This window comes from Poromitra crassiceps (genome assembly GCF_964638095.1).
Source record: "Poromitra crassiceps genome assembly, chromosome: 20".
Lineage (NCBI taxonomy): Eukaryota > Metazoa > Chordata > Actinopteri > Beryciformes > Melamphaidae > Poromitra > Poromitra crassiceps.
In genome coordinates, this window is record NC_139637.1 from 21,368,303 (window position 1) to 21,381,813 (window position 13,511).

At 45.7% G+C, this 13,511-nt stretch overlaps 1 protein-coding gene across 2 annotated transcripts in view; it reads right to left on the reverse strand.

Moving 5' to 3' along the window:
- Positions 1–13,511, reverse strand: part of nfatc2a (nuclear factor of activated T cells 2a) — a 32,032-nt gene that overhangs the window by 3,461 nt on the left and 15,060 nt on the right. Inside the window, exons 7-9 of one of the 2 annotated variants that reach the window (XM_083656866.1) lie at positions 12,493–12,548; positions 11,797–11,929; positions 10,375–11,133 (exon numbers count right to left, since the gene is read on the reverse strand). In XM_083656866.1, coding sequence (XP_083512992.1) covers positions 10,375–11,133; positions 11,797–11,929; positions 12,493–12,548 — 948 coding nt within the window. Of the gene's footprint in view, positions 1–10,368; positions 11,134–11,796; positions 11,930–12,492; positions 12,549–13,511 lie in introns of both variants that reach the window. The other variant, XM_083656865.1, reaches the window with a different exon arrangement.

Consider the following 13,511-nt stretch of genomic DNA (forward strand, 5'->3'; position numbering starts at 1 on the left):
CAAATATTATAGCTATTGGAGGTCTATAACCTATTTTACGCGCACCCTTCACAGTGCAGACAGAGCAAACTCAGCAGAGAGCCACCTCCCATACAGGAGGAGTGTGCAGTTGAAGCGGGGCGGGGGGGGGGGGGGGGGGGGGGGGGGGGGGGGGGGGGGGGGGCACGCAGAGCAGCACACAACACTGACCCAGACAGACCCAGGCAGCAGGACAGGGTTGGCAAACGCAAGCCAGAATATCCGATGCCCACCAGCAGCAAATCAAGATCAGCAAGAAGCTGCAACCAGCAGCGCACGCAGGGGCCAGCGCTGCTGGTTGCAGCTAAAAATATTATTCTGCCAAACAAAATTCCCTGGCCTTCACTGTTTTATTGAAGGAAATTATTTTTGAGGTGTGACTACATCAGAAAATTAGCTTCAGAGTCAGTGATGTGTTTGAAATGTTTAATTTCACAAAAGGGCCATTATCTCAGCTTCTAGAAAAAAACTGCTCTTTTTTGTTAAATCAAGCTATCTTCTCCGGCTGATAACTAAAGAACGGAAAATGATATCAATAAACCTGTTTTTGCTGATGATAGAAAAGAGTCTCATCGTTCTTTTTGCGTGTTCATTGTTTACATAGTAATATCACACAATATTCTGTGGGCCTCGAGAAATCACTGAAAAAAGCTCTGAAACTCTGGCACTGGGAGCGTCCGTTCTCCAAAAGTGGCTGGCACTCAATGAGTTAAGAGCCTCAGTGAACAAAGTAAGCAGCACGAGTCAGAGCTTTGTGAGTCCTAATCAGTGTTGGGGGTAACCCATTACAAAGTAACACATTACATGTAATATATTACTTTAAGCAGTAACTCAGTAATATAACTTATTACTTATAGGATTTCAGTAATATTATACCAGTTACTTTGTCAAGTAACTCAACTTACAAATTGAGTTACATTTTATTAAATCAAAGCACATATTTAAAAAAGATACAATCATTTCCTAATCAAACTGTGTGTTTTTATGCAAATAACCACTATAGATGACAATAACAAAGGAAAAGAATAACATTTAGAATTTTGGATTGTTTACACTGACTTCAAGGCAGTTGAAATTATTTTTTGGGATGGTTCCGGGGCGGCGATGTCATTCTGCTGCTGCTGTTGTTTTGGTGAAAGTAATGCAAAAGTAGTGTAATAAGTAATGAGTTACTCTACACAGACAGTAATATTGTAAAGTAACTTATTGCTTTCAAATGAAAGTAACTAGTAATATGTAGTATATTACATTTTGAAAGTAACTTGCCCAACATTGGTCCTAATTGGACCGGGAGGGGGGGACATAATGGAGGAGCGTGGACTAGTTTCCTCTAGAGAGAGAGTGGCATCAACGGAGGACCAAAATGTGTGACTCATCATTAGCCAATAAACAGCCAGGAAGGGGTCTCGCGCTACTTTTGAATGCTAAAATAAAGCTGATAATGTACAATTTGATAAAAAAAAAATAAAAAAAATAAAAGTACAACACAAACTGTCCATTTTGCTGCAACTCGACAGTGCTGCTTAATCCAGAACCTTACTTCCTGGAACTCTTGAGAGTAAAATACTGGTCCATTGGAGTGACTGGAGGTGTCGCGACTCTTCTATATACACGGCTCTGGACCAGTTCGGGCAGGCTGGAATGTGTAGTATGCGTAACATGCTGTCTCTCCAGATACGCCACATCCTCTGTGCTCTGCTCTGTATCAGGCCGGCCAGGGATGGGGGGGGGGGTGATGGGGCGCTGGGCGTCTGTGTGCACTGGCACTCCGACCCGCGGACCGCTGCCCACCGTGCCGCCCGCCCCGCGCCTCGGGGAACTCTTTAGGACCGATGACTAATACCAGCGCTTCGACGTGGGCCGAAGAAGCTTTGTTGCTTTGTAACCATGCCATCCACACAGTACATATCATGTCTATGATGCCATCCACACAGTACATATCATGTCTATGATGCCATCCACACAGTACATATCATGTCTATGATGCCATCCACACAGTACATATCATGTCTATGATGCCATCCACACAGTACATATCATGTCTATGATGCCATCCACACAGTACATATCATGTCTATGAGTTTAGAGCCATGGCGATGGGTTGTACTGGGATTCATTTGGGCATATGGCAATTTAACCAGTGTTGGGCAAGTTACTTTCAAAATGTAATATACTACATATTACTAGTTACTTTCATTTAAAAGTAGTCCTTTGTTATTGCTATCTATAGTGGTTATTTGCATAAAAACACAGTTTGATTAGGAAATTATTGTATCTTTTTAAATATGTGCTTTGATTTAATAAAATGTAACTCAATTTGTAATTTCAGTTACTTGACAAAGTAACTGGTATAACATTACTGAAATCATATAAGTAATAAGTTATCTTACTGAGTTACTGCTAAATGTAATATATTGCATGTAATATGTTACTTTTGTAATGAGTTACCCCCAACACTGAATTTAACTAGGAGGTGGAGTCACCCGTTTAGCCGTTTTTCCTCAAATATCTTTTCAAATACAAATGGTGGTATGTACGGTAGTTTGTAAGCCAATTATTTACTTACTACATGTAGTTTCAGTGTACTCGTTTAAAATTAGTTGCAGATCAAATTAGGTCGACTCTCCTTTGTGTCTCACACCATCTATGCCGGTGGTTCTCAATTCTTTTCACATGAGCGACCCCTAAACTGACAAAGCTTAGACCACCACGGACCCCCATTTAATAGGATTTTGTCCCACGGTCCCCCATATGATAATAAGATTGATGCTTTTAGATGTTTTATTATAGAAAGTGTCTAAAACCCCATGACCACAATAGTCATTGTGTTACTTATGAATGGAATTATAGCTAAAATAATTTACCCCCCTTTTGGCTGGGGACCCCCTGGAACCCCCTCAAGGACCCCTGGGGGTCCCCGGACCCCCATTTGAGAACCACTGATCTATGCATCATGAAATGTTTTTATTCGTCGATCTGTCCACTGTAAGGTGCTGCTGCTGTCTTGACCAGGTCTCCCTTGTAAAAGTTTGTTAATCTCAATGGGACTAAGTAGGCATCATGATCAAAATAAGAAGTAGATCTAATGATCGTAGTGACCTAAATGATTTCAGAATTGTAAAAGAGGCCTAGAGAAACGATTCAGTTTTCGATTGGGGTGTTTTGATAGTGGGGGGGGGTCGGCCTTGCGTGGGACCCTTACTGCACCTCACAACTTAGTTTTCACCATGAGAAACATGTCGAAAGAGGCTGTCTGAGAGAGCCAAGTCGTCAAAAAAAGAAAACATATCACTCCTAACACCTCAATTAAAATTTTAATAAAAAAAAAATGAATTTGGGGTTAAAATAAAACAGAATTTGAGGGGGGGGGGGCGGATTTCATATGGCTCTAGAGAGGATAAGAGAAAGATAGAGAGAGAGAGGTGTTATTCTCACCAACAAACCAAACCAGTGTCTATCTCTCTCTCTCCTTCTGCCGTTCTACCCGATCACTTACAGATGTGTGAAAGAGAAATAATAAACCCATTAAAGCAACTCGACACTAAGCACATTTTTATAGGCCGGAGCTGCCTACCGAGTGCGGGCGCAGCCAAACTGGGTGCTCCGCTGTCGTCACACACAGCCTCGGCACAGCCTGTTTATTTTAGTCTCTAGTGGAATTCCCTCGGACACCTGATGCCTTAAACGAAAACTTTCATCTCCCTGGCGCTGCCACGGGGTTCACGGCGGACCTTTCCCCCCCCCTTCTTCCCCGAGCATAAAACGCGCTCAGAGGAGCAGCGGGAGGGGAGCGCCGCAGCGGGCCGACATGCTGTACAGTACAGGCTTTAACTCCGGCTTAATGAAGGGTTGGCACGGAGCGGCCGTTTGAGGCTGGTCCAGGGGAACACTCAGACCGGGGGGGCTGCACAATAGGTGAGTGTCTGGGCCTGCCGGGGACCAATCAGCACGCTTGTTTACCGACCAGAGAGAGAGAGAGAGAGAGAGAGAGAGACACCCGGTACAGTAGCTGACTCAGTCTCCGCACACTGCCCGCTGTGAGCTGGAGCGGGTACAGTGTGTGCGGGGGGGGGGGGGGGGGTACAGTATGTTCACAGGTTGCATGTGAGTGGATTAAAGGAACAGCTCACCCTAAAATCCGAAATACATATATTCCCTCTCACCTGTAGTGCTATTTATCCATCTATATCGTTTTGTGTGAGTTGCCTGAGTTTTGGAGATATCGGCCGCAGAGTTTCTGCCTTCTCTCCAATACAATGGAACTGGATGGCACTCGGCTTGTGGTGCTCAAAGTGCCAAAGAAATACATTTGATAAACTCAACAGCAATGTCGCTTTCCAGAAATCATGACCCCCGTTTACTCAAGTTAATCCACATACCTTGTTATGAGCGGTTTCATGTAGGAACTATTTTCTTTTGACCGAACTACAGCCGCTAGCTGCTAGCTAGTTCCTACATGAGACTGCAAAAGAAAATAGTTCCTACATGGATATGAACCTGCGATCCCTTTGAGCATTTGTCTTTTTTTTGACACTTTAAAGACTTATGGCTCAATTCCACCACATTTAACAGCCCTGCACAGCTCGTCCCCACTCGGCTCTAATCGTTTCGGCTCGATGGACGTTTTGCTTCCACCGCGGATCATCTGCCCCCACCCACCCCCGCCCCCGCATATCTGTCCTTCGCTTATAGCCGAAGTAGACATAACGTTACAATTAAATCCATCCACAGAACTTTTAAACTGTTTATGAAATACTGGTGCCTCTAAATGACCTACAGTGGACATGGGCGAATGTGACAATCGGCCAGGAAAATGGATATCACTTTGTAGTTAGTCAAACTCAGGCATGCGCTGCGCTGCGCGCGGACGGAAGAGGCGCAACAGAGTGAAGCCTGCCCTGTACCCCGCGGCCTCTCAGGCAAGACCGCGGCTTCACCAAACACCCGCTGCGGCCTAGCGGAGCGCTGCAGCTCAACTAACTACAGGAGCTTGCTGAGCAGCGGACTTTTTTCACTCTGAAAACGATTGAAACCACCGCCATGACTTTATTTCACAAAGGCGAAGGCAGCAACACAAAGACTGATGGAAATAACATAACAGAAGAGAATGTAAGCCCACTAAACTGGTATGCAGCGCATTGACAGTCAGTAGAGTAAACACGATTCTGCCTGGCCAATCAGTCGTCTACAATGTTTTCACGTCACCGTATGAACCCGGGTTGACAGAATAGAACCCCGACGAGGCAGGTACGAAAAGTAGCACGACTCGACTCCAATACAACCCGGGCTGGGACAGTTTAAACCGGTGGGATGAGACAATTTATCGAGTCGAGCGGAGCGGGATCGCGCTACTACCTGCGGTGGAAATGAGCCATAAGTGATTAATCGACTGATTGAAAAAAAAATCATCAATATAATCGATAATGATAATAACCGTTGGCTGCAGCCCTAGTGGGTATGAATGACTGTCAGCTAACTGCCAATCAAAGCTCAGATGCTGTGTCTGAATGCTAGAGAAGCTGAACGTACCAAAAATCTCCCTAAATAAGCAAACTCGCAGAACGAGCAAGCGGTTGGCGTACGTAAAACAGTGTCCATTTCTTGAAGAAGCATTTGTACGGCCGTAACACCGTCTGTATATCCGAGGGGATGGCAGGTGGTGTATTTAATCTGGCCTCTTAAATGGGATGGAAGTGAGCTGAGACTAATGCGTTACTGTGTGCCTTATCTCTCCGGCCCTGATCTGCTCTGCTGGAACAATTTCACCTGCTCCACTGCCTCTGGGCTGTGTTCCACACCCACTAAATCTGTGCCTCTCTCTCTCAGCCTTTGGAGAGCTGCTCGCCAGTGCCTCTCAACCTGTGCGCTTCACACAAACTACGTGTGGCCGGGTGCAACTTTTGTGTAGCCTCCGTTGTCTGACCGGAAAAAGTAGGTTTCTGCCAGGCACCTCGTTCACTTCAACAGATCTAAATATATATATATATATATTTTATCATTTATGAATCATGAATCTTAGGCTCATTTAGGGCTGGCAATCGACCAGTACCAATACTAGTACCAGTTCCCTTAAAGTGATACTGATACCAATTAGAGGCGGTTCTCAAATGGGGGTCCGTGGCACTTTGCCAGGGGGTCCGTGAAAAAGGCTTTCAGGAAAATAGAAATAAAAACTTTTTTTGTGTGTGCAAAAGCTTCATAGTTCAACAAAAATATTTTATGCTTTCAATCTAAAATGGTTCATGGATTACATTCTATCAATTTAAAAGTCAAGCACGTTACCGTGGAAACAATCAAGCTTAGCCCAAAATCACAAATCAGAATGAGGGGGTTCCCGGTATATTTTTTATCTGTAATTTTTTAATCTTCATTCGATATCCCCCCCCCCCCCACACTTACTGAACTGCGAACTCCGTCACACCGCGCTCGACTTCACCACCACGCACTATGTGGGTCGTAGCTGCTGCGGTAGTGGGCCAATCACACGTGGCGATTAAATCAAAGAACGCTTGCAGTGATTGGCTGCCAGCAAATCCATACAAACACAACATATTTCCTAGATCTGCGTACAAAAAGGATCGAACGCAGGGTATCGTTTGACTGGAGAAGCTTTCGATACTACTTGGCACTGGGTAATTTCGTTATCGGGTACCGATAACCCGGCCCTAGGGCTCATTATGAATGGGATTGTGGCCAGGATGCGTCGATCAGATCAGAGAATTGATAAGCAGGTCACGGAAGCGACTATCACTACTGGCAACTGACAAGTGTTCGAGGAGGGGAACTTGCCTTCACTCGCTAGCATGGGAACAGCTACGGAGGCGGCGGATGCAAACCCCCTTGTGTGGGAGGAGGTGCAAACCCCGTTTTCTGCTTGAACTTAAGAGTGAAATACCTGACTTTCATTTGGCATTCTAAAGGTGACAACAGTTCAAACGGCTCGGAGGAGATGTGACAGTTGTGCACCGCAAGACTGTGACGATACCAGGATGTGGCTTCTTCGTTGTTTCAAAAAATGAGCACAGAGTGAAACACAGAGCAGGATGACTACGGTTGACTTTGTTATTTGGGGGGTTGAACGTGTCTTTGATGGTTCCAAATAAATGCTTGTTGTGTGGTCATGCCCACACCTCAACAGCGTTTGCAGTAAATCACAGTGGGGCTTTTCGCCCTGCCCCTCCTTATCTTCTCATGCAGGACTTTGTTTTAAATTTGAAAAATGTTTTGAATATGGGGCAGCCCCGGTTTTCTCTCTCAGCGGTGACTAGACACTACATGCACCCATGATGCGAGTGGGCGGCGGCTTCACGACTATCAGGATTCATGTATGATGTGTCTGATAATAACCTGGGAACGGACTATCCAACCCTTACTGTTGTCGGGCCTGTGTGGGAGGAGCATGATACTGAGAAACAACACGATTGATTAGTTGTCAACGATTCAATTAATCGCCGACTATTTGGATCATCGATCAATCGGTTTAAGTCTTTTTTTAAGGAGGAAAAAAGTCACAATTCTCTGATCACAGTTTCTTGAATGTGAATATTTTCTGGTTTCTTTACTCCCCTATGACAGTAAAAAGCAAATATCTTTGGGTTGTGCAGAAAACAAATAGCTAATCGATTAATAAAAATAATAATCAACAGATTAATCGAGAATGAGAATACTCGTTAGTTGCAGCCCTAATGCATAATGATCTTAACTGGTATTACATAAATACCAATCATTCTATTGTTGTTGTCGTCATTCCTTTCCAGTGTTGGGCAAGTTAATTTCCAAATGTAATATACTACATATTACTAGTTACTTTCATTTGAAAGTAATAAGTTACTTTACAATATTACTTTCTGTGTAGAGTAACTCGTTACTAATGACACTACTTTTGCATTACTTTGACCAAAACAACAGCAGCAGCCTAATGAGATCGCCGCCCCGGAACCATCCCAAAAAATAACTTCAACCGTCTTGAAGTCAGTGTAAACAATCCAAAATTCTAAATGTTGTTCTTTTCCTTTGTTATTGTCATCTATAGTGGTTATTTGCATAAAAACACACAGTTTGATTAGGAAATGATTGTATCTTTTTTAAATATGTGCTTTGATTTAATAAAATGTAACTCAATTTGTAACTTGAGTTACTTGACAAAGTAACTGGTATAATATTACTGAAATCCTATAAGTAATACGTTATATTACTGAGTTACATCTAATATGTTACTTTTGTAATGAGTTACCCCCAACACTGTTCCTTTCTTAAGCCTATTTAGATAACGATGGTGAAAGTAGCCTCCAGTGCTTTGCTTGAAAGAAGGCAATTAAATTAAAATTAAAATTAATACAAAATAAAAAAGTAACTGCTAATTCTGCAATTATATTTTTTTAATGAGATTTCCAGAGATTACTGTAAAGTGCTACTAGAATAAAGCCAAAATGGAACAAAGCCTCAGAGGCACCTTGGCGGGCGGGGGGGCCAGGCCGTTTATCATCATCACCTTTTGATCATGGAGGATCAAACACAGTGGGCGCAGTTTTCCTCTTCCTAATAACTCCCCGCTAACTCGCTAACTCCAAAGCCCCTGTTGCTGTTTACCGAGGAGGGAAACCCTGCACGCTCCGTCCAAAAAACACAAATTCCATCGCTGGCCTCTTCTCGTCTTCGTTTCATTTTTTCCACCGAAACGCACGCACGCCGCGCGGCCCCCCGCCCCCCCCCCCTTCCCTTTTCCTGCGTTGGACTCCCCTCCGCCCTCCTCCCGCTCGCTCGCTCGCTATCTTACAGGGATCAGGCTGGAGGAGCTGTGGAGGAGATCGAGGGGAGAGCAGCAGCTGCAAATAGGAACTGCTTGTGCCAGATTGGCAGAATCGCGCGGTTGGAAAAAAAAAAAAACATCTAATCCTCTAGTGGGTTCCCCCCGCAGAATTGAGGGGCGTAAGGCCAAGGGGGAAGCCCCGGCCAAGTACAACAAACACAGAGGCTTTCCCCAGCTCTCCCAGGCAGCCCGTTCCACGGCTTTGACAATGGTTGCCATGGAGGTTGTTTTTCAACTTCATAACAGTGTCAACATATCCAGGCGGTCAAGAGTGACACTTTTTTCTCCCTCCCTCCCTCTCTCTCTCTCTCTCTCTCTCTCCCTCTCTCTCTCTTTCTCTCTCTCTTTCTCTCTCTCTCTTTTTGTGAAAGAGAGAGAAAAAAGGCTCATTTCCTGATGTGTGGCAGTGCCAGACGAACCCCGCGACAAGCAAAAAGGAGCATTAGTGAAACCGCTGGTAAACGGAGCAGCATGGCGACTAACATAAACTCAGCCAGTCCGCTTGTCGTGGACAAAAGGCTATAGGGATCAGCGCTATCGGGGGAGGTCATTATAATTATAAAACATGTCGTATTGTCGTTTGAAGGACCTTCACAAAAATACATATATTCCAAAATAATATGTATTTTGGATTTTAGGGTGAGCTGTCCCTTTAATGTGATTGTCCTCTATCCAATAATCAAACAACCTCATCGAGTCAAAACATCGTTCCTACCTAACTTTGTGAGGAAGCCGGATTCGTGCGCGGTCACGAGACAGAGATGCTCACACAAGTCATTTTTTGCAAGTCCAAGTCAAGTCTCAAGTCTTTGAGCTCAAGTCCAAGTCAAGTCTCAAGTCAAGCAAAAAGGAGCATTAGTGAAACCGCTGGTAAACGGAGCAGCATGGCGACCAACGTAAAAAACTCCACCACTCCGCTTGTCGTGGACCAAAGACTATATAGGGATCAGCGCTATCAGGGGGAGGTCATTATAATTATAAAACATGTCGTATTGTCGTTTGAAGGACCTTCACAAAGGGAAGAGGCTCTCGCCCTCCCGACCGCCGCTGCTGCTGCTGCTGGATGTGGGCTGACATTAATTCTGTCACAGGGTTAATGGGGTTGACAAGCGTAAGTATAAACATCTGACTCATAATCCCTGTTATTTCCACCTTGAGTGGAACATAACTGCATCTCCTGGCAAGGCCTTGTTTTAACAGTGCCAGCTTGTTCAGAGGGACGCTGTATAGCAGCGCGCGCGCACAGGACGGACAAGGGCTGCCTGCGAAATGGGAGGTGGCGGCGCAGATATTGTAAATATCCTCGAATTGTTCTGAGGGAAAGTCTTATCAGCGTTTGACGGCTATCTCCTTAAGAAAAATGAATCGTACATATTCGTCATTTTCTCTGCCGTGAGAATGAGTGTTTCTTCGGCGCCTGAAATAAAAACAACTGGAAAAACCCTTACGATTATTCGCTCATGTTTTAGCAGAAAAACACAAACACACACACAATCCACAAGCGCTCCCCACTCGCACAGAGTATAAAAGCATGAACTTACACTCACCATCATCTAGGTAGGCCTGGTCCAGGTTCTCCTCCTTGACCGTCACCCTCCTCTGCCCGTCTCCCGGGGGCGCCTCCATCTGGCCGGGTGAACCGGGCGGCGCCCCCCGGCCCTTCTGCTGGCCCTTCTGGGCGTACGGCTGCTGCTGCTGGATGACCGTGGGGTAGTGCTGCTGCTGCTGGGGGTGCTGCTGCTGGGGCACGGCCGCCTCATGGGCCGGGGTGGGGGAGTGGGCCGTGGCCGCCTGCGGGGAGGAGTAGCCGTCACAGTAGATGATTTGCTGGTTGTCGTCGTCGGGCTGCTGCGGCGCGGGGAGCGGCTGCGGGTCTCCTCCCCCCCGGAGCAGGTGGTGGTTGGTGGGGGAGAACTGGATGATGGACGGGTGCTGGCCTGGGCCGGCGCCGACAGGACCTCCGGACTGGGCCGGGGAGCCGGTGTGGACCAGGACCGAGCGGTGAGAGTCGGCGGGCATCATCCCCCCGGGCTGCTGCTGGTACAGGCCGGGGCCGCCACTCAGACTCTTGCCGCCCGCGCGGGAGTAGACGATGGCCGGGCTCTGCTGCTGGAAGCGGGGGTCGTGGGTGCTCTGGCGCCCCTGCTGGCAGGGGGCCATGCCGGACACCAGGCCGTTGTCCTGGTGGAGGATGGCACGGGGGTGATGGTAGTAGGACTGGGGGGACACGCCCAGGATCTGGGGCATGGAGAAGCCCATGTGGCCCGCCTCGTACTCGTCTAAGGGCTCTGTCTTGATGGACGGAACTGTGAGGAGGAGAAAGAGAAGGGAGCTGAAGCAGTCTCTACTTCAGACAATTGCTGATGGTTAAAGGAACAGCTCACCCAAAAATCCAAAATGCATATATTCAAAAATAATATGTATTTTGGATTTTAGGGTGAGCCGTCCCTTTAATGCAATTGTCCTCTATCCAATAATCAAACAACCTAATCGAGTCAAAACATCGTTCTTACCTAACTTTGTGAGGAAGCTGGATTCGTGCAAGATCACCAGACAGAGATGCTCACAAGTCATTTTTTGCAAGTCCAAGTCAAGTCTCAAGTCTTTGAGCTCAAGTCCAAGTCAAGTCTCAAGTCTCTTATGGATGAGCGTTCTATCATCTGCTGCATGTCATCCAGTCTGCTTAGAACACTGCAGCTAAAACTAAGGCTACTGTATTATCCTCTCTCCTTTATCTATTAGCATACAGTATCAGCATTGATTGGATGACATCAGTAAACATTTCCCTAATGTTAATGGGCCAAAAAAAATAAAACACAAAAATAAAGTCCCAAAACTGAAGTCAAGTCTCAAGTCTTTGAGGACGAGTCTCAAGTCAAGTCTCAAGAGTCACTGTGAGTGAGACTTAAGTGTGACTCAAGTCCCGAGCGAAACAAAGCATCTGGCAGCGTCTGTGCGAATTCCCTCACCTGGCAGTGGCGTGAAGGCGAAGTGCTGCGGCTGGCTGCGCTTCCTCTTGCCGTTGATGACGTAGAAGTTGACTTTGACCGGGTGGCAGACGGACGGGTCTCTGTATGACGGCACCTCCACAAACAGCATATTCTGCAACACAGGGAGGGGTGTTCCGTGTCAGTGTGGGATGGGATAGCGTGCTGTGCTAGGCCAAAATATCTTCTTTTTTGTTGGTTTCCAACTAAACTACTATGTAGCTCTGATGTGTATTGCAGGCAAGACAGGTCATAGAGACACTGCATGAAATAGGCCACGCCCATCACGGGGGAAAAGCTCCGTTCACTTCCACACACCAGCGTCATATTCCTTGAATTAAACGTAGCTAAAAGCTATTGTGTGGTGGGGCTGCACAGACAACAAATGTAAAAAATCGGCAGTTAAAGTTTTTTTTTTTTTACTCCCGAGGAAAACAAGGAAGCCATTGAGAATTGGCGAGAAGAAAAATGTGGATGTTGCTGCTGTCAATGAAGTAAGTTGGAGTGTTCATCTTCCGTATATATGATCTTTGTGTGCAACACCCGATCATGCACGCGACATAGGAGAACGCCAGGATTGGACGGGAGTTTGTGTTTTCCCCCGTTTTGGGCGTGGCTTCTGAATGATGACACGCTCCGCAGTGTCTCTATGGGACAGCTGGGTGAGTCTTTACTTACAGGCTGGCTCTTATCTTTGTCTACCGTCGCCTCCATTTCCCAGACTTGCTGCCCGTCTAGAGAGAGAGAGAGAGAGAGAGAGAGAGAGAGAGAGAGAGAGAGAGAGAGACAGAGAGAGAGAGAGAGAGAGAGACACAGAGAGAGAGAGAGAGTGTGAGAGAGAGAGAGAGTGAGAGCGAGAGTGAGAGAGAGTGCAAAAGAGAGCGGAGGGAGGTGACAATTAATTAAAACGGTCTCATGTTGCACAGGAAATGGATTAAAGAGAATTTTATTGTGTCAATAAAAAGCCCAAACTAACGGAACTAATTAAATTGATGTGGTATTTAAGAGTAGCATGAGGCGGGTGCTTATTTCCAGCATAGTACATCATATATTAGACACTTATGTAATGCGCTAACTCTCAAGACTCCCGTTAGGAAAACGCTGCGTCCCAGCCAATATAGGGAAGTCCCTCCTCCAGCTCTGATCTTATTCTCACTAAGTGGATTCATTTGGTGCTCTTTGAATTCTTTCACTGCTTTTAATGACATTTCTGAATGTTTTGTACATAAAAGACACATGATTGAATGATTGGGGGGGGTTTGGGGGGGACGGACTACCTCTCAATATTCCTTCCTGGCACAGCATTGACACGCTGTGACCTGTTTGCTAAGTGATTTCAAATTCAAGTGGAGGGAAAAGGTAGTCTTTGTGCATGCAGATCATAATCACTAGTAAAAACCACTTCCTCTTACACCGTCGAGCACACCTCCAGGGAGAGCCCATCTACTGATCTGCCCCAAACACACACACACACACACACGCACGCACGCACGCACACACACACACACACACACACACACACACACACACACACACACACACACATATATATATATGTATATATATATATATATTCATATATATGTTCAATCATGTGTCTATATATACTGTATATATATTACTATATGTATACTGTGTATGTATATATATATATATATATATATATATATATATATATATATATACATATACACACA